General features: G+C 55.6%; 2 protein-coding genes across 21 annotated transcripts in view; one reads left to right on the top strand and one right to left on the bottom strand.

The window, feature by feature from the left end:
* SFXN5 (sideroflexin 5) overlaps positions 1–25,130 on the bottom strand; it is a 130,125-nt gene that overhangs the window by 6,723 nt on the left and 98,272 nt on the right. For 10 of the 20 annotated variants that reach the window (XM_003808191.5, XM_063594849.1, XM_063594852.1 and 7 more), the window contains 3 exons: positions 22,785–22,900; positions 19,662–19,747; positions 12,349–12,466 (listed from right to left, as the gene is read on the bottom strand). In XM_003808191.5, the coding sequence (XP_003808239.1) occupies positions 12,349–12,466; positions 19,662–19,747; positions 22,785–22,900 (320 nt within the window). Of the gene's footprint in view, positions 1–12,348; positions 12,467–17,228; positions 18,553–19,661; positions 19,748–22,784; positions 22,901–25,130 lie in introns of those variants that run through there. The other 10 variants (XR_010109256.1, XR_004669919.4, XR_010109254.1 and 7 more) reach the window with 5 other exon arrangements.
* Positions 1–25,130, top strand: part of EMX1 (empty spiracles homeobox 1) — a 63,736-nt gene that overhangs the window by 31,688 nt on the left and 6,918 nt on the right. The gene's annotated exons all lie outside the window — the stretch shown is intronic.

Here is a 25,130-nt window from a genome sequence, read left to right as displayed (position 1 = left end):
GGGAGGTGGCTGAGGGATCAGGAGCAGGGGCCCCAGGACAGAGCTGACATCCTAGGCTTCCTCTCTCAAGTCAATCCACCCTCCTGTCAGCAGATGTTGATGGTCACCAACTCCAGACACCCAGGCTGGGCACACAGAGGGGGACAAGACCAACTCATGCCCTCTAGAAGCTTAAAGTCTAGAGAGGAGTTGGCTGGTGAATGCAGATGGAGTCCAGAGAGACAAGCAGAGTGCCATGGCAACTGGGGAGGGGTTGGGAGTTCCAATGTATTGATAAGGGAACAAGGAATGAAGACTTCTCAGAGGTGGTGAGCCAGGAAGAGAATGGAGGATTTTGATCAGAAAGGGCAGGCCAAGCTTGCTGGGTGAAGAAAAAAATATTAGCTGGCTAGCATGGCCTGTTTCTGGGAGGCGGGGCAATGTTGGACTTGGAAATGTGGCAGGAAATGGAGGTGTGGCTGGGACAGGCAGAATCTTGTAGGCTACATGAAGGTGTCAGCATTTTACCTGAGGGCAATAGGGAGCCACAGAAGGACTTTGAGCAGGAGTGGACCATAACCCAGCCTCTGTTTTTATTTTTTTCTTGGGATAGGATCTCGCTCTGTCACCCAGGCTGGAGTGCAGTAGTGTGACTGCAGCTCACTGCAGCCTCAAACTCTTGCCTCAGCCTCCTGAGTAGCTAGGACTACAGGCACATGCCACCATGCCTGGCTAATTTTTAAATTATTTTAAAAATTTTTACAGAGACAGGGTCTCGCTATGTTGTCCAGGCTGATCTTGAATTCTTGGCCTCAAGTGATCCTCCACCTTCCAAAGTGTTGGGATTACAGGCATGAGCCACCGTGCCTGGCCTTAGACTGTCTTAGAAAGGTCTCTCTTGGGATGGTGGGTGTGGAGGATGGACTGGAGGGGTAAGGAGGGGGTGGGGAGGCCTCCTGGGGAGCATCTGTGGGAATCAGAGAAGTGCCAGGTCCTGCCCTATGATGCTGCCAGTGGGGGCAGACAGGAGGAGCCTTTCTGAAGATGAAATCCACAGGAGTTGATGACCAATTCCACGTGGGGGTGAGAGGGAGGTGTTGAGGATGACTGTGCGTTGGATGACTCCTAATTCTAGCTCAGGAGCTGGGGTGGCTGGTGACGCCATTCTCGGAGGGAATATGGGAGGGGATGGGCCAGGGTTGGGGGTGGTAGGCTCAGGGTGGCCACATTGAGTCTGGGGTGCCAGTGAGTTCCCCAGGTGGACAGGCCTGGGAGGCAGATGGGTCCAGGGCTCTGGAGCTCTGGGCAGGAGAAAGCGCCCGGGATGTGTGAGCATAGCCAGATCCTTCAGAGTGGAGGAGCTCGCCCAGGGAAGCAGATGGAGGGGTGGGTGCCAAGGCCTGGGGAACAGGCACATTTGAAGGGCAAGCGGAGGGAACAAGCCTGTGATGGTGGCCTTGGGGGACCAGCCCGAGGAGCGGACGTAATGACAGAGGGTGCCACAAACACTGAGCAGCCATGAGCGTCAGAGAGAGTTTTCTGAGAGTTGTCCCAGTGAGGGCTGAGAGGCTTTGGTCTTGGCAACTGGATTTCAGTGACTGCCTGGGGTCCACATTGTCCGACCCCCACCTCATGCTGATCCTGGTTCATAGCCTCTCACTCTATCCCAGGCCAACTTAACTGGTCATTTGTTAGGACCCCTCCAGCTCTCTGGCCATGGCCAGGTGTTGGGTCAGTGGCCACCATCTCTAGGTCTCATGGGTATTGGGACCACTGGGGTACTCCCTGCTGGGCTTGGCTAGGGGAGGCTGGGGCAGGAACCCCTGAGTTGCCTGCTCACCTATATGTGATGTTTCCTCCCCTGTCCACCAAAAACTAAGCGTCTCCCTTGAAGACCACCTCTCTGAGGTAAGTGTGGGGCCAAGTTTTCTCCAAGGGAACCACATCCAGGGCCTTGCCTGGCAGTGGCCTCTGGACCCATGGATAAGTGAAAGTGACTCAGGTTTGAGCAAAGGCAATAGAGCATCTCTTCCTGCTGCCCAACCAACTCCACCCCGCAGAAGGCCAGAGCCCCAGGGCAGTGGGTCGAGGGGCAGGGACTTGGCTGTGACCACAAACTGGCTCTGAGGGGCCTTCTCTGGGGATAAGGGGATGAGGAGAGAGGACAAGGAGTGGCCATAGGGAGAAGGGGTGGCCCAGGCCCAGGCAGCCAGCTCGGGGCGGGCTGGAATCCGTGGGCCCGTCATCTCTTCCATCTGGTAGGCTCCTCCCCGGGCACCCAAGAGCCAGTCAACAGGGGCTCCTGAGGGAGGGGGTGTCTGGGATGGAAAGCCAAAGCCCTGGAGGGCAGGGGCTGCAGGGACCATGAAGCACTGGCTGATGGTCGCCCCCGCCACAGAAGTGGGCTGCCAGGATCACCCTGCCCTGCCATGAAGGAAGCAGTGCCGCCCTGCTAGCGCTCCCTGACTCCCAGGCAGAACCTGCACACCAGCTCCCAGCCAGCCTCCTCGGGATCTGCCCCTCTCCGTATCAGAGTGCCACCCCATCCTCCCAACCCCGCTCAGACCTTGCTGCCCCTCCAGGAGATAACCCCAGACATGGAGCATCCTATCCAGCGTCTCCCCAGCCTCCCGGGCACCCTAAGGCCCAGCTAGAATAGCCAAGCACCTTCCCTTGTGGTGTGGGAAGGGTTAACCTTGAGCTATTTGTCTGTCTCCTGCCTCACTGTGGGTGGGGGGCTAGAGTCAGGAATGCATTTGGGGCCACCTCTGCCTCTACAGCCTGGGAGCACACACACACCTGCAGCCAGGCCAGCAGATAGTTTACATATTTGAACCTGGAGCTAAGGTGCGGAGACATAAACAGGAAACTGGATCCCCTGCCTGTGCCCCATTCTCGGGGGCTTTTACCTACTACAAAGAACTTCCTCCTGCTGGCCTTTCTTCTGATGGCTTTTCTGCCTCCTTTTCAAAGGCATGGGGCTGGGGGGGTGGGGTGTTCGGTGTGACCCTGTGACATAGCTCAAAGCCACCACCTGCTCCTGGGCAGAGGTCTGGGCTTCTGAGGGTCTGCAGAAGGTGGCGACATTGACGCAGGGCCCAAAGCCCAAGCAGGCACCTGGCTGACCCTGTGTGCCTGAGGCCTCTGCCAGGCCTGGGACCGCTTTGTCCACTGGGCACAACATCCCATCCTTTCTCACCAGGGCTGGGCAGGCCCCATGTCCTGTTCCGACACACACACATACAGGCCCCCTCTTTGGGAGAGCTATCTTGAGTGTCTTTGGAGAGCAGAGGCATTAGGCTGGGGCTGGGGAGCAGTTGAGGCCTAAGCCTAGACCCCTGGACCCCTGAGTTAGGCCTCTGGTGCTGGCTCTGGGCTCCCACTACCTTCTCAGTGAAAGAACCCTCAGCTGGACACTCCAGGCCTTCTGGGACTTTTTCCAGCTTCTTCACCCATCAACTGCTGTCCATTTTCTGTACATTCTAAGTATACGCTTTGAGTCCTAAGTCCAGGCTATATCCTGACCCTCTAAGGCTGCCTCCTCCAGGAAGCCTCCCTTGATATTCTTAGACCAAATCCATTGCTGCTGCCTCTGTGTCCCCAGCACATGCTTTTATCTCCATCCCATCCCCAGGCACAGGCTCATTTGCACTCTAAACAGGGGTGACTACAGTAGTCCCCTGCCCCACCCCACTGTGAGCTGCTCCAGGCAGCTCGGTATCCCTGTGCCTTGTGCACGGTAGGTCCTCAGTAACAGCTGAGTTAAGTGACACTGAAGTGCCTCGTGGGCAAGAATCCTGTCTTACACTTTTCCAGCTCCCCTGTGCTATGTGTTCCCAGCAAGTGCTCAGACCACACCCCGCCCCCTACCATTTTGGAGCTTTGCACCATTCCTGGGTGCCCTCTGGTGGACCAATCTCAGAATCATTCTCTGTCCTCTGTCTTCTAAGCTTTGAGGCCTCAGTTTCCCCACATGTATGCTGGGAAGATTTTCTAAGATCTCCTGGTGCCACGATGAGGATTATATCACAAAATGGATAGGATGGCCCTTTGGAGGCTTAGAAAACCTGCGTGATGCTGTGTAAAGAGGACAGGACCCAGGGTCCCCACACTCAGCCCCAGCCCTGCTCACTCAGCTCACAGGGCTGAGCCTTGCTGCAGGCCAGGCATGTTCCACTTTGCATGTATTAATGCCTTTAATGGAAGCTCTGCACAACCAAGCCTTCTCCCTCCCTATCCTGGATTCAGCTAGGTGTCCTGGAAGGTCCTGGAAAAAAGAACTGTGGGGGAAAGGCTGTCAGGCAGCCCCACCGAGGCCTGCCACCCGGGCATGTGTACATGTTCTTGCGTGCACGTGTATGTGTGTGAGCCTGTGTGCACGCGCAGGTTTGGGGTGGGGGTGTGGGGAACAGGCAAAATGACAGGTGGCGTTGGCGTTCCTGGGCTCTGAGCGGCTTTGCCATTCCCATCCATCCCTCCTGGGGGGTCCTGTGGGCAAACTCCAAGAAAGCAGCGGGCGGGGAGGCAGCAGATTTCTGACGGCAAAAATAGCCCACTTTAGAGTTCAGTAGGGACTGATTAAACCAGTAAATGAGAAAAACCCCAAACAAACATCTCCAAGCAAAGTAGGAGATGGATTTGAGACTGGAGGGAAGGAGGCCCCTGCTCTGGGAGACGCTGAATGCTGCTGTAGACTCAGGAGGGATGCAATGTGCCCTAGACATTGTCTCTGGCCTCGCATCAACCCTAGAAGAGTGGGAGAAGCAGGGACCAACAAAGTCAAGGTGAACCCAGATGAGCCACGCTCTGTACTAGGTGTTGATAAAGGGCACCAGTTCTCTGCCACAGGGACACCTTGTGTCATGGAAGGGAGAAAGGTCTACTGTCCTAAGGGGGAAGATGGAACACAGAAAACACACCACCAGAGCCTACACAGGTGAGGTGAGACAGATCTTAGTGGGGAAGATCAGGGAGGACTTCCTGGAGGAGGAGCCATTTCTAGACCAGCTTGAATGTGGACTCACATTCCAGCTTATTCCCAGATCTTCTCCATTCTTGGTTGGGGGTCCAAATACTTTCTCAAAGAAAGATAAGCTGGGGGTACTTTGCTTCTGGTGGCTCACAGCTGTTTAGCCAGGCTGGTTCATCAAAACCACCATTTTCATCAGGGCTGGTAAGAGGGTAGAGACAGTGGAGGTTCTGGTACCCACTGAGGGTACCCACATTTTTGCCCATACAGGGAGGGTATGCCTCTCTGTTTCTTAACCCTGAAAGCTGTAAGTGGGGAGGCAGGAAGGAGTATGGGGTGGCTGAGGTTGGCCTTCCTGCCTCGTCTACCACATGGGTGTGGCCTGTAAGAGCCACCCTCTGAGGCCAGGACGAGACAAGGCTCATAACTGGGGCTGAGGACATGGGGGGAAGGCTTTAGACTTCCTCAGAACATGGCTTCTAATCCCCAGAACCCTCTAGAGCTGAGGTGAGTAGGGGCTCAGCTGAGAGGGAGGGACATGGGGAGTTCCCAGGGCTGACATGGGAGGCTCAGAGCAGGAAGCCCTGGCCCTGGGAGACTCTTAGGCTGTCTTTTCTTCTAGTTGAGGTGCTTGGCAAAAGCTAGAAGGGGCAGGAACAGGTGGTGGGGGTACCGGGGGAGGTCAGTTCTCTGCTGAGGCTTCAGGGAAGGCAGACGGCAGATGCCAACAAACCAACAAGACAGCCAGGAGGGAACAGGCCCACAGGAAACAAGCCTCCTGGCCAGTGAACCTCACTCCTGCCCCCAGGGGCCCCTGCAACAGCTGAGGCAGGGAAGAGACACACGCTCATAGCCGTCAGCCCCTACAAGGGCGCCCCAGGGCCCTCTCCCCTGCCCGCAGCCCCAGCCAGGAAGCACACTACCCAATCTCTCATCCCCACCCCAGCCCCCACAGCTGCAGGGAGGACAAAGGAGCCAGTGAGGGTCTAGGGCCATAAGACACGTTCCCAGGAAGGCTAAGGCCCTGCCCACTTGCCATGCCCAGACCCAGAGGGTGGCTCCCAGAGGGCACACCCTTGCTGCAGGCTGGGCACCTGAGGGGCAGCATGTAACTCAAGTGGACTCACTCAGTCCACTGTCTAGCACCAGGGCCCTGTCTTGAGTTTTCACTTCCCTAATCCTACTGGGAGAAACTTGGTTCTTACAGGAAGAAACTTAGTTCCAACACCTCATCTTCCAGCTGGGGAAACTGAGGTCTTTGAGGTTAAGACCCAAGGTCATATGGAGAGTTGAGGTAGAGGGATGCCAGCCAGAGGGGCAGAGGGCAGGCCTTGGGGCCACGGGACGGCCCCTCCACCCCAACATCACCTAGGGATGGGTTCGAGCTCCTGGCTGCTCCCCGCTCCCCGTACCTCACTCATCCACAGACAAGCCCCACCTTCTGTGGACACATTTCAACCTCACCAAATCAGCTAATTATTGACAGTTGGTGAAGAGGAGATTTCACTTTTTCCTCCTGTTAAACTGCTCCTAATTAGTTCCCTGTCACCACGGCTGGCTCGCCCGCCCGCCGCCCGCCCGTTCACGCAGTAATCCCGCTGCACAGTGCCTCATTAACCTTTTGCTCCTCTCCTGCCGCCTGCCAACAAGATGAAGACAAAAACAGATTGTTGAACAATGGCTCCGGCTTGTACGTGCAGCCCCGTTCCCCAGCCCCCGAGCTCCCAGGGGAAGAGTGAGGAAAAGAGAGGGGACTGCGGTGGGGGAGAGCCCGAGAGGAATCAAGGAAGGGAGAAAGAGGCACAAAGAAAGGTTGAAGCAGAAACAGAGGCAGGGATGTGGGGAGGGGCCTTGGCCAAGGTACTGCTTCTTGCTCCAGAGAGACATGAGGTTCATTAAACAGGATTGGAAGTGCTCCCAGGTAGGGAACACCGGCTGTCAGAGTTAGAGGGACATTTGCCACCACCCACTACAGCCTCTTGTGGTAGCCAAGTCTGTGTTCCTGGACACTGGACCCTGCACATCTCCCTCAGGGAACCTGAGGTCCCAGTGTATGTCTGTGTTGCAGTGGGGAGGACACAGAGGACCCCATTTGCCTGGAATCCAGAGCCCCAATCACCAAAGGGCCAGAAAGGCCACCACAATCTGGCCCTACCACAAGGGAGGCACCCAGCACCAGCCCCACCTATAGCAGCCCCGGCAAGCTGCCGCGCAGCCTCTGCTTTAGGTCCATCATGACCTGTGCTGTCACCTGACAGTTCTTGTTTATTGAGTTTTGTCTCCACCACCAGCAGGGAGATTCACTGAGACCACAGGGGTCCTATGTGGCCATCCTGGTAACAAGAAAAATGGGAAAGTGCCCAGGCTCCAGGGGGCAGAGAGCAGATTCTGGGTGTGATGGGCCCATCCATGTTTGGGGACAGGCTGGTGGGGCAGGCCTACAGCAGTAACCTCCAGATCCACCAGATCCACCAGGGCAGACCCTGTACTCCCTGCATGGGCAAGAGGACTGGGGTCCAGAAGGGAGCCCAGGACCTGTTCCCCAGTTCTCACGACAGGAGGTTCCCTGCCCTACCTGTTGGCCCTTTAGCCTCCCTCCAGCCCCTCCACTGCCCAGCCCCTTCCTCAGCTCTGGGTTGGAAAAGACATAAACACTGATTCCAAAAGGTCCCTGTGAAAACGCAGATTTCCTGTGGAGGGGAGGAGGGCTGGGTGAGGGCACTGGGATGTTCCTGCTGATAAATTAGTAGCAAGCAATTTGGAGCCCAGAAGTGGGCCTCCTCTTTCTATAGTGAGGTGTGGGTGGGCTGGGGAGGGTCACAGAATTCTTCTGCCTGGGTACAAAGCCTGCTCCATCGTCAACAACTTTGGATCTTGGACAACGTACTTAACCTTAATGTGCCTCAGTTTCCTCATTGGTAAACAAGGAATATTGGTACCTACCTTGGAGAATTCTCAGGATCCAGGCCCCCATTTCTCCACCACAGCCAGGTAGCCCCCTCTACTCACTGGACCCAGGGACTCCATAGAGGCCATGCCTTCCCGCCTTGGGCTCTGGGCATTCCTTCCCCATCATTGCCCTCTCTCCAAGCCCCCCAACCTCCATCTCACAGTTTCTTTGCTGTTCTCCCACAGTTCCCCATCTTTGAGCTCAATCATCTGAACAAAGAAGAAACTGAATACCATGTTGCCTCCTAGACTGCCATGTCTAGCTATGCCACCTAAGTCTCCTCCACTCCTAGTCCTCTCTGCACTCACCCACTCTGGAGACAGCCCCTCCTCTTTGAATCGCCCAAGTCCTCAGCTTCCATGAAGTTACTCCATCTGGGTTCTCCCTGTGCCCTTGGCTGCTTCTTCCCCTTCTTGATGGTTTTTCTTCCTCCTATAGTGGACCACATCCCCTTTCTCAGCTTCAACTCCCCCCCATACACTGAAGGTTCCGTATCTCCAGCCAAACTCTCTCCCCAGAGCCATCTGACTGTCTAGGAATCATCTCTTTATGTTCAATGTTTTAGACTTAAGGGGCATTAGGAAGACTTAATACAGTAAGGTACACCGAGCTCCCAGCATGCTGCCTGGTCCAATAGATATCTGGCAAATGGTAGCCATTATTATTATTTGCAGTTTGACCCTCAGTACCATTTTAATAAGCAGAACTACTAATTTGAAAAGAGCAGATAAAACTCTCCCCCAGGAACTGAAGGAAGGATTGAAGTCCTTGCCTCAATCTCTGGGGTTAGTGAGTTGGAAACTCCACAACAATCACTGCAGGCCAGCCATTCTAGGAACTAGTTCCTAAATTCTACCTCCGAGTCCCCTGATTAGTTAATTGGTGTTCCAGTGATTACTTCTGTTGACAACCTTGGTGGCTTTTGGCAAGGCTGGGTCAGCCCAAGCAAGTCCAGACTTATTGTGGCAAATCCCACTGGCTTCTGGGATGTGAGACATGATCCCTGTATGGCAGAAGAAGCACCTTGTTAGGGAGAATTAATTGGGAGAGTGAATGCGGAAACAAGGCCCTCTCGGCAAGTTGGCTGAAGGCTTTGGTGCCATGGGTCCCAAACAGGGCTCAAAACACCCCATAATGCCCAGGCTAGCCTGCATCTTGTTGGGATCCACATAGCTGAGGAGGGAGCTCTGAAAATCATGCCTGTACCCTCCCTTCCCAGAGGACAAAGACTTAACATGCAATGACTATCTTCTTCCCAATCTAGAGAAAGAGGCTTGGATTGCAATAAGAGGGACTTTGGTTAAATATGCAGAAGAACTAACTCCCATGTCTATTTGAAGTAGGCATGTGGGGAGAGGGGAGCCTGGGCTTTGACCTGCAGCAGCTGTGAGACCAGGGTGGCTCACTTTCCATCACTGCTTTGCAGCCAGAGCTGGAGGCCTGGGTGGGTGAATGGTAGCCATCTCCCCATTATATGCCCCAGAGGAACACCTGCCAAAGACCTACAGCTCTTCTAGACCGTTTCCTACCACCCACCACAGTGCAGCCCCCAGCTCCCTCTTCTCCTGGCTGTCCCAAGGTAGGTAAGGTGGTTGACTAGGGAGAGAAACTCAGCCACAGGAAACGATCAGGTGTAGCACTTCCTAGGGGCCTGGACTTGGAGTGTGGACCTCTGGTGTTTCCTCTCCTATCAGCACCTGACTTCTGCAACCTTGGGCTGGTCCCATGGCTTTTCTGGGCCACCATTTCCCCAGCAAAGTCAGTAGCAAGGTAAACTGGATGACCTTGAAAATCCTTCTAACTGGGAGGGTCTCTGATTCTGCATCAGTATTTTCTTTGCCCTGGGTCCCTTCTCTGTGCAGGCAGGTGGAGTTATGACAGCTACTAGAAGCACAGAGGTACCTATAAACACATGGGTGACTCTGGCCCTGGCCTAGGACCCTGGGCTCAGGCTGATTGCACAGACAGATGCAATGGCTTCAGGGAGTGCTGGGCTGGGACAGGGATGTCAGAGACCACTGAGAAATACCCACCCTTCCCTCTTCAGGGCTCCTAGACAACCCAGAGCCCATGGCTCCATTTGGAGTCCCAGGCTGCAGGTTTCCCAGGGTGAGAGGTGGGGGAAGGAGCATCCCAGCACCCATGACAAGGCTGGCCGCTGTGGGCATGAGATGAGGTCCTGCTGGCTCTAATCTTGGTGCGCGTTGAATGGTGTCCCCCAAGACGGGAGCCCCACTCCCGCAGAGTCTCCTCCTCAAACTCTGGGGCTCTGGAAGGAAGCCACCCCACTTCTCACCTTCCAGGGCCTAAGGCGGGTCACCCCCTCCTCCTGCTCTAAGAGCCTGGGTCTCCAGCCCTCGCAGCCCCAACAGCCCCGGCCTCTTGTTTTCACTTCCCCGACTTGTCTCCAGGAGCCCTCACCTCTCCTCCACCTCTCTTGGGGTCCTGCCTGAAGCAGGTCCATGGTGAAATCACAGATTCAGAAGCGCCGCTTTCTGGCCACAGCCCTCGCCTTCTTGTGAGCTCAATGCAGACACCTCCTGGGCCCTCTTGGGTCTGCGCCTTCCCCTCAGCTTAGCTCCCACCTTCACTCCAACCCAGCGTGGATCCCGTGGTCCTCTGCTCCTCCGTGCTGTCACCCATCTCTCAGCCCCCCTCACCCCCAACCTGACAAAACCCCAGAAGAAAGGATCTGTGGCCCTCCCTGTACTGGCCCATAGCACCTGCTGGTGAACAGGCCCGGCTGCACCCCCAGACCACGTGCTGCTCAGCCTCCTCACCTCTCATTCTCCCCTGGATGTCTCACCCCTTCTCTGTGTCCTCAGACCTCTGACTTCCTGCCCCTTCCCCACCCTACTCTCTCCTGTCTGCTCAGTCACAAGAACACAGGAGCCACTGGAACAACTTCTTCAATTTTCCTACCCCTGAACCCTACCCCCAGCAGCATTTTCCTCCCACCCCACTCCTCTTCCACCTACTGAAGTGGGGAGGGGTCTCCCCGTGCCAAGGCTGATCCCGTCTGTGCTCTGGTCCCCCCTCCTCTTCATGGACTTTCCCAAAATCGTCCTGTCAGCGTCCTCGACATCTCTCCTGGTGCCTTCTCTACTGCATTTACGCAAGCCCCTGTCTCTCCCATTTAAAACAAGGACAAATACATAAATAAAAGCCCCTCCTGATCCCACATCTTGTTGCAACTGTGGACCTGTCTTTCTCATTCTTTCCCCTCACCTGTCACCTGGATCCCTTCTCTGGGGACAGGGTTTGGCTACGTTGCCTGAGACACTAATGGATACTCTGTAATCTCATGGAGTGTGACCTCTCAGGAGGGTCTGACCCTGTGGATGCCCCCCCCCACCCTGATCACACATGGCCCGGATCTGCCCTCACCACCCTGGCTGCTTGTCTTTGGACCCCGCCAGGGTGGAGGCCTCACCCACCACCCTCGATTCCAGCACTGTTGTCATGCTGGTAGGCTCTACTTCTATCCCTCCAGCCCAGGCGTCTCTCCTCATTCCAGACCCAGAGCCAACATCCCACAGGCTCCTCAACCCCGCGTGTCCATCCAACTGACCCACTGCCCTCCCTCGAACCTGCCCCCGCCTGGCTCCATCTCATTAAGCACCTACATCTGCCTGGTTGTTCAAAACCAGAAAGCCAGCGCACATCCTCTGGCTCCCGTTCCCTCCCACCACATACAGCTCTTCATCGAATCCCGAAGAAGCCGCCTCCTGACTCCCTCTTTAGGGACCCACTTCTCTCCATGCCCACTGCCAACAGCCTGGTCCAAGCCGCCATCACCGCTCACTGGATGCCCGCCACAGGCTCCTGATGGTTCCTTCTCTGGAACTCTAACCCAGCCCCACGCGGCAGCACAGGGGCCACTCAGAATCAGGCATCTGTGGTCTGCCCTGCACAGCCCTTAGGAGGACATTCACCCTCTCTGTTCTGGCTTCCAAGTTCCCAACACCACCCAGCCCAGCCCCTCATTCCCAGGCCACATCACCTTGCTGCACTCCCTGGTTGCGCTGCAGACTTTGGTCAGCTCTTGGACATGGCGTGTGCTGCCTCACCTCTCAGAACCTTCACACCAGGTGTCCGCGGACCTCACATCTCCCCCCGCCACCCCTTTTCATCTGGCCAACTCCAGCCACGCTCCCAGTCCCAGTGAAATGTCACTTCCCTCTAGGCTCAGTTTGGTCTGCTGTCTCCTTCCACACCCAGTGGAGCTTCTCCCACCCTAACGCTCCTGGCTCCTCATCTGCTGGCCTCTGTTTAATCACCCTGTTGACTGCGTGACCCTCACTCTGAGGGCCAGAGCCTGGGCCAGCCTCATTCACGGTTCTAGCCCCAGCGCCTAGCATGGCGCTAAGGAGTCGGCATGGTATGAGTATTTGTTCAGAAATCACCAAACAGCACCCCCTGCCCTGCCCTTGAGCCCCTCCCCACTGACCTCTGACATTTGCGGGAAGAGGCTGATGGCCAGCGGCAGGGCCAGGCCGAAGGCTGCCAGGCACACGAGGCTTTGCACAGGGAGGAGCAGCCGGGGGCGTGCCTGCAGGAGAGCCGTCCTGTGAGGGAGAGAGGAGGGAGCCCCATGAGACCCGAAGGTGGGGTGGGCTGGCTGCCAGCCACCATGCTGGGTCCCACTCTGTCTCTGGGCCCAGGAAGCGTGGTTCCGGGGCAGTGCCAGTGTGCAGCTAAACAGATATAGCAGAGTTCTGTCTTTGGGACCTTTTCCCGATAGGTACCCTTATCCCAGCGGGTATAGACCCCTATCCCAATGTCTTGAAGGACGTTGCTGGCTGAAACCTCAATTACTCAGGTCACGAATGAGTACTTTCGGGGCACCCACCCGCCACGCGTCCAGCCCCGTGCCAAGAAGGCCCTATGTGGGAGAGCCACTCGAAGAGACTGTCGGCCCCTGTTCCTGGGGAGACACATAGGAACGTAAGATCGCTCTTGAGGGCAGCACGTAATTAAACAGCAAAGAAACCAGAGTAGGTGCCAAGTTCAGGGGAGATGACAAAGCACATACATATGGGCACACGCCAGCCAGGAGGGGGTGATCCTCCTCTATGTGTGAGAACAGAAGACACCCCACTGGCCACCTTGTCAATTTCAACCCAAGGGCAACAGAGGGTGCAATGACTCGTCCAAGGCCAAGTCTGCAGGAGGCTGTCAGAGCTGCTGCCTGGACCCCTGGCTCCCTGAGGGTGCTGTCACCCCAGCTGGTCCCCTGTGCCAGCTTCATCACCAACACAACACAGCTGGCACCCTCTTCCCATGGCTGGCTTCGGAGCTGGTTTCCTGGGCAGGGGAGGGGGCATGATAAACCTCCCTCTGGGGCCCAGGCTCCCCAGACAGCGTGGGGACATACCAGCTGGCCAATGTGCCTGCACTGTGTTCATTGGAGCTTCCTGTTTTGCTCAATACAGCAGGCCCTTCAGCGGGGACCACAGCATTCCACCTGGGGAGGCCTGGGATGACTAGACTATTTGCCAGGGGGTGTTGGGCAGGCACTAAATCTGACCTCAGTAACTGTTAGCCTCCAAGTGACAGGCTCCTGGTGTGAAGGGGAAATAATCCAGGCTCTTATCCGCCGCCCCCAGCAGGGCTGACCATGCCACAGGCAGGTAAGGGGCCCTCCTAGGGGCAGAGCCCCAATGTGGTGGGCAGTAAACCTCATATACTGTCACCTCTTGAGACAAGAATCCCAACAGCAACTGGCCCTGAGAAGACAGCAAAATTGGGAGTAGTTTTCAAAAGTTAAAGTGCATCAGCTGGACTGGGCAACTGGTTAAAAATGCAAATGCCCAAGGGTTGCTTACAACCATGAAAGCCTGATTCAGTGGGCACTAGACCTGGAAATGTGCATTTTAACCCTCCATGAGTCTAAAATGGTGATCCCAGACCACACTTCTGATAAACCCTGGCCCTGGATGTTCCTGCTCAGGTATTAATAAAGATCCCATTACTTGCAAATCCTATGCAAGTAAAAGGGTGAGCCCTGGCCTGGCACACAGTAAGTGCTCAGAAATTATGTGTCATTATTGCTGTTGTTATTGCTCATGTTACCTGCGGGAAGGTAGGATCCTGGTAGCCCACCTGTCTTCCAGCCCTTCCCACAGGCCCAGACCGCAAGGTTTGTCCAGCTGCTAAATCTGGCCTGAATTAAGCTATTGGAAAGGGGAGTTTCCACAGGATTGAGCAGTAGGACCAAGGTGCCTAAATCAAGCCCAAACCCCTCTGATCCTCCAATCCCCATCCAGCACCCCCACCCTCTCTCTCTACTCCATGCTAGCCCATGCCCGCCTGGGCTTCCTTAGGGGTCATGAAGGGGCTGGGAGTAAGGCTGAGAGGGCCCTGAGATGAACTTCTCAAGCAAGATAAGGAGGGGCGGGGGATACAAGGCTCATTCTCCAAGCTTCATACAGAGTCTGGAGCCCCTGCTTGGAGGAGGCTGTGGAAGGATGGGGCTGCCCTCCTGTTCCAGTGGCAGTGACTAGAGGGTGTGGAGTCCCTGGAAGCACAGCCCCGAGGGTCCCTGCCCACAGCCCTGAGAGCAGTGAAGGGTGAGAAAAAGAGAGACGCTACCCCCAGCAGGTGAAGATCAGGCCATGGGCTCAGTCCTTGGGACCTGCTGGTGGGGACACTAGACAGACCCCCTTTCTGTGGGGCTGTGACCAAGGCTCCTCTCTCAGGGTGGCTGGCTGAAGTACTCAGTGGGAAAGAGGTCCAAGAAGTCCGAGGCCTGGGCTCCCAGCTCAGGAAGGAGTCAGGCCTGAGGCTGAAACAGGAGCCTCGGAAGCCCCAGCCCAGAGCAGGCCTGAGAACGAACACAGTAGGACGAGGGGAAGGGAGGGGGGAGGAAATGGCAAGGAGGGATGGGAAAGGCAGCTGGGGGAGTTAAAATATGCAGATGGAGAGATGTGCGAATGCCTGGGAGAAAGGAAAGACCTGGAGCCCAGGGAGTAAAGGAAGCTGGGGGAGCGGACTCAGGGCTGTGGCCTGGGCGCAGAGCCAACTCAGACCCAGCCTGGTCTCCCTGCTGGCCCTTCATTCCAGTGCCAGGGAGGCTGGGCTGGGGCTGAGCCAGCTAGAGCACTCCTGATCCAGCACAGGAACCTGTGATCCCACCCCTGGGCCTAGCTTCCTCCTCAGCATGGTTGGTGCTGCAGGGAGGGTGTCAAGTGTGAACCCCTGGAGCACTCAGGGGAGCTGGAGGGTGGTGGAGAGGGAAGGATGGCACCCAGTGGACTGCACCCCCCAGAGGCAGCCCAGTGCTCTGGACTGGGGATGGACGCTCCTCTGCTTCTGACTTGAGATTCTTTTCCTTTCCGTCTCAGAGTCAAGGCCAACTGAGCATGCTGAGCTCCCACCTTTCTCTTCCCAGTAGGAAGCCCAGGGACCTTGGCTCTGAAAGTATCAACCGAGGCCAGAGGCAAAGCAAGGCAGGTCCCAGCCACGGCCGCCACACAACAGCTTGTCCCCCTCATTGCTGTGCATTCCTTCAGCACTTGGAGCGCAGTTTTAGTTTGCACTCCATTAATTTGCACATAGGCTGCTTTGTAAGTGTTCTTTTGTCTTTTTTCCTTGGCTGTCCTGACTCCCTCACCCAACAGGGGCTCCCCAAGGGTGGGGGCTGCCTTCCTTGTCAGCCTCCTCAGCGGAAGCCCTGCACTAGTGCCCCTGCACCCAAAGGCTATGGGGTGCGTGGCACGGACCCTGCAAAGAGCAAAAGAGCTGCTGGATGGTGCAAAATGCAAAGCCCCAACAAACAAGGTGATGAAGGGGCAGTGTCCTCATTTTCCAGGTGGGAAATTGAGGCTGAGGGAGGCTCCACAGCCACATCAGACTGGCAGAAAGAGGTGGAGCAGGAACCTAGATTTTGTTTTCCTACCAGAGCCTCAGCTCACTCTGCTACACTGCCCTGCCTCCCTACCACACAGTCCTGCACTTCCAGAGTACATGTGAGATTAGCAAGCCTTCAAGGCACAAACTGGGTCTTATTCATCTTCATCTTCCTGGGGGAACCTGGGCTGAACTTTTCTTTTCCCCAGGGACCCTCCAAAGAACTTCAGGGAAGGACCAATGAAACATGAGGCTGCCAGGAGCACCAAACTCTGACCTCTCATCACCTTATCAGAGGGGCTCCTTTGGAGCCTGAGATGTGAGAGTATGTGGCACCCAGACACTAGGCAGGTCCCAGGCTGGACAGGTTCAGTCCCAGAATAATCAACCCACTTGCCATGGATACGGAAGGGGGGAAGGGAAGGGCACGGTCTCTGGCTAGGGCTCCACCCCCAGGCCTGTGCCCACGGACCTAAGTGAGGACAGGCATTTTTGTTTTCCTGCCCAAATGTTGCATTCCCCAAGACCACCCTGGCCTGCCACACCCCCTGATCCTGTACCTAAAAATCCCTGAGACCCTAGCAGGCAAACACACAGGCAGCTGGACATCCAGAGGAGCACATCAGTGGAGGAACACACAAGCGGCTGGACAGCAAGAGGACGTTGAGGGGAGCACGCTGGCGGAAGGGCACATTGACAGACGCCGGCAGGCCACCCTCGGGCAGAATGATGCGGAGTTTGGCTGGGGCAGTCGGAGGAGAGCCTGGGCCACCAAGCAGCCCGACTCCAGGGGAAAACCAATCTCCCTTCTGGCTCCCCTATCTGCTGAGAGCTACTTCCACTCAATGAAACCTTGCACTCATTCTCCAAGCCCACATGTGATCCGATTCTTCCAGTACACCAAGGCAAGAACCCCGGGATACAGAAAGCCCTCTGTCCTCGCGATAAGGCAGGGGTCTAACTGAGCTGACTAATACAAGCCACTTATGGATGGCTAAACTAAAAAAGTACCCTGTAACATACACCCACTGGGGCATCAGCTATAAACATTCACCCCTAGACACTGCCGTGGGGTCGGAGCCCCACAGCCTGCCCATCTGTATGCTCCCCTAGAGGTTTGAGCGGCAGGGCCCGGAAGAAGCAAGCCACATCCCCATTGCACTCCCTTTGAGGGGGACAAGGAAACTTTTCCTGTTTCCCCATGACTCCCAAAGCCAAGTTTAAGCCCCCAAGTTAATGGGACACTAACCATCATTCCACTTTCTGCAAACATCTCTGCCAACTGGGAAGGCATCGCAGAGCATGTTTTTCCCCAGCAAATTCTTGCAGGACAGGTCCCTGGATGAGCATGGCTGACCCAGCTTCACACCCCGCCCCCCGCCTTCTTGTAGTTCTCAGGATAGCTGTAGGATGTGTTGGGAATGCAACATCTTGAGATAAGGAGGGCCTGTCTGAGACAGCCTGGGCTCATGTTCCTACCTCTTCTGGAACAGGATGTCCTGCAACACTTTAGCACAGTAAGCTGATGTCCCCCAGGGTGGAAACCCCAGGGTGGAGCGCTCCCAGGCTCCCTCAGTTGCAGTGTGATGTGGTACGTGGGTGGACGAGACTCCATCCTCCCTGGGCAGCTTTCTCGAGCCGTGGGGCACCAGCTTGCCTTGAGTGGTAGGCGTCCATTGTCCCCGAGGCCTATCTGTGAGTAATAAAGTTGCTTCGCTTGACTTGTGCGAGTGTTCTACCTCACTGGACTTGTGGTGCAAGTAACAGAGTAAGCACTGCTCACTGAACCAGCTTCAGAATTCCAAGGTTCAAGACTCAGCAATCTCAAGGACAGAACCACCTTCCTCACCTGCCCCGCTTGCTCCCTGTGTGTACTTGCAGTCACTGGTATTCAGGGACAACCTCAGTTCACGAAGGGGCTACGTATACGAGAGTCAGGGGCACAAAAGAGCCTGCCCTGTTTATTTTTGTCTGTTGCAAACTTCCATACCATACGAATTTTCTTAATCCCAGTGCTCACCATGCCATGCCCATGCTCAGGTACCCCCAGAGCCTCCGCCCTCTTCTAGGGTGAGAGAGGGCTCACCTCAGCTGGGCACACAGGACCCCTCATCAGCTGGACCCATGAGCGCACTTCACTTTGGCCAGGCTGGACACCTCAGTGTCTATACCACAGGCCTGCACCCTGCCCAGAAAGCCCGCCTTTCCACAAAAATTCTATCCTGCTCTCTGGGTCGGCCGCAGCCCCTCTCTGGGGACCAGCCCTTCTTGCTGCCAGGCCCACAGTGCTTCCTCTTCTCAAGGTCACCTTGGCCAAGTTCACACACTGCCTGCTCTCACCTGCAGCTGACCTGGGTACAGGTCTTGCCCACCACCCTTATAAACACACAGGCTTCCTGAGATCAGACCCCAAATCTACTCTTCCCATTTCCACACAGGGCAGGACTCAAACACAGGCTGATTGAGGGTTATGACCTGAATATGCAAGAGGCAGCCAGTGTAGCTTGAAGAGACTAAGCTTTGCAGCCGCACTCCTGAGCCACCGCTGGCTCTGCTATTTCCTAGTACATGACCGTAAGTGGATGACATAGCCTGTCTTTGCCTTCCTCTCCTCAGCTGTAGAATGAGGATATTATACTTACCTTATTATGCTGTCCTGAAGGTGAAATGAGAGAATGCATTCACTCACTCATTCATCCTTTCAACAAACACTTACTGAGCATCTATTGTGTGGCAGGAACTGTGCTAGATGCTGGGCAGGGCAGTGAACAAAAGGATGGACGTGCCTCATGGAGATGACATTCTAGTAGAGCAGACAGAAAATACATAACTAGAGGAACAATCTCAGATATGGATAAGGGCCGTAAGAAAAATAAAGGACTTCAAGGGAGAGGAAATAATAAGAAATGGTGAATTCTGATGGGGTGGTCAGGGAGGGCCTCTTTGAGGAGGTGGCATTCGGGCAGAGGCCTGACTGAGAGAGGACTGGGATATACAAGTGCTTAATAAATGTCACTTGTTATTATAATTCATACTGTGGGAATAAGAAAGTCCCCAAAGAGGGAAGAATCCTTTGCCCCAGAACCCCAGATGGAGTACCCCCATCCCTGTCCTTATACCACACGCCCCCAATTCCAGCTGCTGTCTTGAGGTGTCCCCATAGGGTAGGGTCTCCTCACTGTCAACTGACAAGCCAGGGGTCTGTACCTCCAGGCCCCCTCCACCTACGGGACACTCCCCTGCCCCCTGCCTTCTCCCAGGGCCCGCCCTCTCTGCGCAGCCTTTCCTTCCAGCGGAGTTTCAGTCCGCCCCTTCAGTTTCGCACTCATTCATTAATAGAATCACTCCACTACTGTTACTATGCTCCCTCATTTCTTCACAGTCATGACAGATATGAGTGCTTAGAACATCCCTCTGAGGGAGGCAGGAGGCTATTACTATTTGTATTTTACAAGCAGAGAAACTGAGGCTCAGTAAGGTGGTGATTTGCCCCACAGCAGATGCCTACCCAAATCTAGTCTTCCTACCTGAATCCTCAGACTCTGCCTTCACAAATGGTGCTGTACATACTATTCACTGAGAGCATGTGAGCACACATGAAAACACACACACACACACACACACACACACCAGAACTGCCAGCTCCTCAGGGGAGGGCCAGCGCTGTTATCCTGGTATCCCTCGTGGCACCTAGCCCAGGGTCCTGCATAGTAAAAGTCCAAGAATTCTCACAGAGTGATTCTGTGGCACTACCTGGAAAGTCCAAGATGGAGCAAGACACCTTCCACCCTCTACACAAACTGGGGCGGGCTTCCTGCCACCCCCTCATCGCTTGCCTGGGCCAGCCGGTTCCCCCTCCCTCTCCCCCTCCTCCCCCACGGTGGCCTCTCCATCCTGGCTGCCCCAACTCACTTCTCCAGCATGGACATGACGATCGGGGGTAGCACCAGGATGGGCATGGGCAGGACCACTCGCGTCAGCGCCGTCTCCAGCAGGGCCTGAGGGGCAGGCAGAGGCTGTGTGAGAGGGGCCTGACAGCTGGTGACAGGACAGCACACCACCCAGAGCCCTAGGTGTGTGCCACCACAACGCATGTGTGTCTGAATGGCCTTATTCATGGGATTTCTCAGGAAGCTGCATTCCAAACAACAAAAAAAGCCACTGGTCTCCTTTTTCCTTCCTACCTTCCTCCTTCCCTCCCTCCCTCTTTCTTTCCTTCCTTTTTTCTTTCCTCTCTCTTTCTTTCTTTCCTCTCTCTCTCTTTCTTTCTTTCTTTTTTTTGAGACAGAGTCTTGCTCTGTCCCCCAGGCTGGAGTGCAGTGGTGTGATCTCAGCTCACTTCAACCTCCGCCTCCCAGGTTCAAATGATTCTCCTGTCTCAGCCTCCCGAGTAGCTGGGATTACAGGTGCGCACCACCATACCTGGCTAATTTTTGTATTTTTAGTAGGGATGGGATGGGGTTTCGCCATGTTGGCCAGGCTGGTCTCGAACTCCTGACCTCAGGTGATCCGCCCACCTCAGCATCCCAAAGTACTGGGATTACAGGTGTGAACCACCGTGCCTGGCTTCCAGTGTTCTTCTTACCACACACATTTGAGAAGAGCAGATTCCCATCACCTGCCACACGTGGGGAACACTCAGGCAGCCCCAGGAAGGGGCAGTGCTCAGGGAGGTGGCTGACTACCTCGGGGGTGGTGGGCAAAACCTCCCATACTCAGTGTGCACAGGGGCTGGGGAGCAGCTCTAAAAGCAAGGCCAGCATAGTCAGCTAGGGCCTGTTGAGCCAGTGGGGCTCATGGAGCCAAAGGAGGACCGAGCTTCTGGAATTTACTTTTTTTTGTTGTTGGTGTTTTTTTGTTTGTTTGTTTTTTAGATGGAGGTCTTGCTCTGTTGCCCAGGCTGGAGTGCAGTGGCATGATCTCATCTCACTGCAACCTCCACCTCCTGGGTTCAAGCAATTCTCCAGCCTCAGCCTCCCGAGTAGCTGGGATTACAGGCGTGCCCCACCACACCCAGCTAATTTTTGCATTTTTTAGTAGAGATAGGGTTTTGCCATGTTGGCCAGGCTGGTCTTAAACTCCTGACGTCAGGTGATCCACCCCCCTCAGCCTCCAAAATGCTGGGATTACAGGTGTGAGACACCGTGCCCGGCCTACTTTTTTTTTTTTTTTTTTTTTTAAACATCTCTTAAAGACAAAGATTTGCAAGATCTTGTGTCTCTTGGCTCTGGATGAGTCTTTCTCAGTGATAAGAAGTTGGTTCTGTAAGGGAAGCATGCTTCAGCTGGGAGTCTGCAGGTTTTCCCTCGGGGTCTGCTTGGGGCCTTGCTCCAGGGCCTCCCAAGGGATTCCTGGGGTGGGAGTGTCCTTGCCAGAACACAGCTCAGTGGCAATTCTGAGCTCCGACAGCCACTGTGGTAAATTCCTTTAGCCCCACAAGCTTCAGCCCTCAGAGGAGGCTCCAGGAGCAGCTCACAGCCCACAGATGCCTGGAGTCCTTCCCCGGACAGCAAAGACCTAAGCAAGCCAGGCTGAAGGAAGCCAGGGGCCACTTGGGTTTCCTTGCTGTGTGACACTGACAGGAGTTATCATGGCATGGCTGTCCTCCCTCAGGGGGGCTGGGGAAAAGAACAGGGCTGGAATGGGAGGTTGGGGACAGGTAGGAAACTGAGACTAAATCCCCTCTCATGATGGGCTCAGGGCTGAACATTTCTCCCAGGAACCTGGGCTCTTCATGGTCAGCCTCAGGAAGGCCTGGGAGAGGCCCCTCCAGTCTCCGGAACAGGTATGGGAATGACAGGAGGGTCCAGTGCCAGTGCAGGGAGCAGAGGATGCAATGTCGGCATGACACCCCCAGCCCCTTGCCCTAAAAACCTTGGAGGGGCACTGACTTGGAGAGAGCTCTTCCCAGACTAAAGTCTGATTGAGAAGACCTCATGACTGGGGTAAGGCTTGGGGGCCCTGGTGGGAGCTGATAAGGACAGTGGCTGGAGCAGGGATGCATGCTCCACTACTTCACGGCTCCCCCCCAGCACCCATCCTACCCCATGCCCAGCACAGAGGCCAGAGCCCAGGGGGCAGCAAGACGAGCCACTAACCACCATCAGGACAAAGGCTGGGAAAGCAGAGGGAGATGTACACATGGACTCATGGACTGCGTTTTTTTTTTTTGAGACGGAGTTTCGCTGTTTCACCCAGGCTGGAGTGCAGTGATGTGATCTCGGCTCACTGCAACTTCTACCCCCCGGGTTCAAGCAATTCTCCTGCCTATGCCTCCTGAGTAGCTGGGATTTTAGGTGCCCGCCACCACGCCTGGCTAATTTTTGCATTTTTAGTAGAGACAGGGTTTTGCCATGTTGGCCAGGCTGGTCTCGAACTCCTGACCTCAGGCAATCCACCCACTTTGGCCTCCCAAAGTGCTAGAATTACAGCCGTGAGCTACTGTGACCAGCCTGTGTTTTCATTTTTTAAACTGCAATTGCTAGAGTGGCTGAGCCTATGAAACCAGTGGCGAAAGAAGGTCTTGTAACAAAATATTCTCCAAACCTCTGCAAGCCTCAAATCCCTTGACCTCACGGCACTCACTCCCTGGTGAGCTCTCACCTGCAGAAGTGCCTATTAACCCAGAACCACAAACCACTGGCCTTCCAGGCTTCCTCGGCTTACCCAAGAGGATGTGAAGGCCCGGGAGATAGGGCCCTGGGCAGAGGCAAGGGGAAGAGAGCTCTGAGGGAGTCTCCTCTGCCCTCACCAATTAACACCTCCTCTGGGTGAGACAAGCAAGAAGCTGGGTCCTGAGGGGCTGCAACAAGAGACAGGGACTTTTCACAGCAGTGAGACCATGTCCAGGGGAACAGGCGGGAGGCCAGAGGCCCAGACTCATGCAGATTGGAGGTGGGGGTGGGGTGAGGAGGAGACATCAAGATGCCAAAATAAGGGTACCCTGGATAGAAGCCTGTGGAAGACACACGCTAAAGGAAAACCACTCCCCTCCCTGTTGCTGGCCTCCCCAACCCTGCGAACCCCCAGACCCACGTGTCGGGCTGCAATCTTGGAGGAGCCCACGAGGTTGCCATCGCTGTCCAGGACATCAATCCCTTCCTCCAGCTCCCCGTACCGCATCAGGACCACATTGCAGATATTGGCACTGGCTGCAGAGAGAGGGGATGCAGAGAGCAGGATGAGGAGGAAGATGGCATTCCACCTGGAGGGAGGTCACTACACTCCTTCCTATTCAAGCCTTGGGGTTCTGTGTTCAAATGCACGGGCAAAGGTTAGGGAAGGGGTGGTTCTGTTGTCCATCTGCCTATCAGCCTGGTGAGGGATCTGGGGGCCCTTGGGAACCTGGTAAGCGAAAATGGAAAAGAACAGGTATCAGGGAGGACACCCGTTCTGGCCTCAGAGAGCGGCCACTTACCGAGGGGCTGCTTTCCTCTCCTCCAGGGCAAGCCCACTAGGCAGGCAAAGTGGATGTCCATCTGGGAGGGCTGTCTGACCTGAAGTCGCATCCCCCCTGACCCCGAGGCCTGATGTTCCACCATCACTGGGGCCCTTGCGCTGCCCTATCCTCTTAAACTGTCGGTCCCACATCCAGCCCCTCCTGTCTCTGAGCAAATCAAGTTCCCAGAAATTTGCCTCCCTGACAGCAGGTGCCAGAGAGGCAGAAACCTCAGTGTTCACCCAGCACCACCCCTTCATCATATGGATGGAAGACTGAGGCTCAGAGAAGAGGAGTGACTTATCTGAGGTCACACAGCAGAGTGGGACAGAGCAGAAAGGCTACAGTACCTCTGCCTCTGAATACTCAGGGGGCAAGAGGGTTGGGGCAGGAGCAGCGGGCTGAGTTAAAGGCAGACCTTGTCCATTCTTGCTTCCTATGGCTGAGTGCCTGCCTTTGGCTAGGCCCCTCTGCCATCTGAGATCTTGGGAACCTGGGCTAAGGGGAGGGTTCCCGGCTCCTTAGTGAAGCACTGGTTGTTGAAGTCTGGGGCCACCCATTAGCTGGCAACTAGCTCAGGGATCCTCTTTCTGCTCCCCCATCCTGGGACTCACATGACTGGGCCAGGCCCCATGGCCCAGTGCAGTGTGGGTGTTGACCCCGCCTGAACTCTCCCAGCCCCGCTGCAGGATGGAAGTGGGGGGACCTGGGAGGGGTGGGCAGGTGGGGAGTGGGGGGTGACAAATGCGGAGTCTGCCTGCTTCACTCCTCCCCCCAAAGCGCCTTGCTGTGTTTAAAGTTTTAATTTTTGCTAATTAATGTCAATTAATTTTGTATAATGAGTGTTTAATTTTGGGGAGTGTGTGAGCCTGGGAGCGACTGCAGTTCTGGGCTGTGAACGCTGATTAGCATCAACACCTGCTGCTTCCCCCTCCTTCCAGTGGGGGGGGGCCACCAGGGTTTGGGGAGCTGGAGGGTGGCGGGGCCTAGTGGGCAGGCGGAGTGGGAGGGAGACCACAGATGCTCCTGGGGCCTGAGCCAACGAGTGGTCCAAGGTGCTCACAGCTGGGGCACAGGGTTCTGTGGGTGAGGTGTGGCTTGAGACCCCTGGGGCCTCAGTCGCCTGTTTCATTAAAATGGGGAGGTGGAATAAACAGGGGAAGACCGAGAGACTCTGCAGTCTTTGGAGAAGAAAAGCAGGAGGCCAAATACAGTTCTAAAATGTATTTAGAGCACACACGCCATCTTCGAGCATCTCTCCTGCTTCCACCGACGCTCAGTGCAGTGGAAACCATGGGCAGTCCCTCTGTGTCCCGGGCTCTCCTGCCCCACAACAGGCATGCTCACCTGCCCTAAACAGCCGCTCTCTGCCAGGAGCGGTTCTGTGGGGCATTTGGCCATGTTTGAGGGCATTTTCAGTGATTGTGATCTAGGGGTCAGGGGTTGCTGCAGGCATCTGGTGGATAGAGGCCAGAGGTGCTGCTAAACATCTCGCAAGGCACAGGACAGTCCCCCCACCAAAGGATCATCTGGCCCCCAAATATGTCAACATTGCTGACACTGAGAAACCCTTGTTTTCACCAGTCAGTGACAGACAGAATTAGGAAGCTGAATCCAAGGTAAAGGAGATCTGGTTAGCAGGGCATGACCAGGAGGGGATGGGAGCCTGGGTTTGGGGCCGTCGGGCTTGGGTTCCAATTCTGGCTCCATATCTCTCCCGCCTCAGCCCCAGGCGCCCAGGGCTCAGGGCCCAGAAGGGTCCCCCAGGGTAGCCTTGGGAAGCAGCCACCTGGCCTCTGTGTTAGTGACATGCCCTCTAGTGGCCTTAGGGAGGCTATGCATCCCCCATGCCCTTGGGGCTGCCAGGCTTTCGGTTCCCAGGAGACCTAAGAAAACCGTTGAGAGGATAGTGGGGTTTTCTGCCCTGAAAGGCATCAATCCTA

Source organism: Pan paniscus, chromosome 12 (genome assembly GCF_029289425.2).
Source record: "Pan paniscus chromosome 12, NHGRI_mPanPan1-v2.0_pri, whole genome shotgun sequence".
Lineage (NCBI taxonomy): Eukaryota > Metazoa > Chordata > Mammalia > Primates > Hominidae > Pan > Pan paniscus.
The sequence above is the reverse complement of the archived record's forward strand: the minus strand, read 5'-3'. Positions and strand labels throughout refer to the sequence as shown.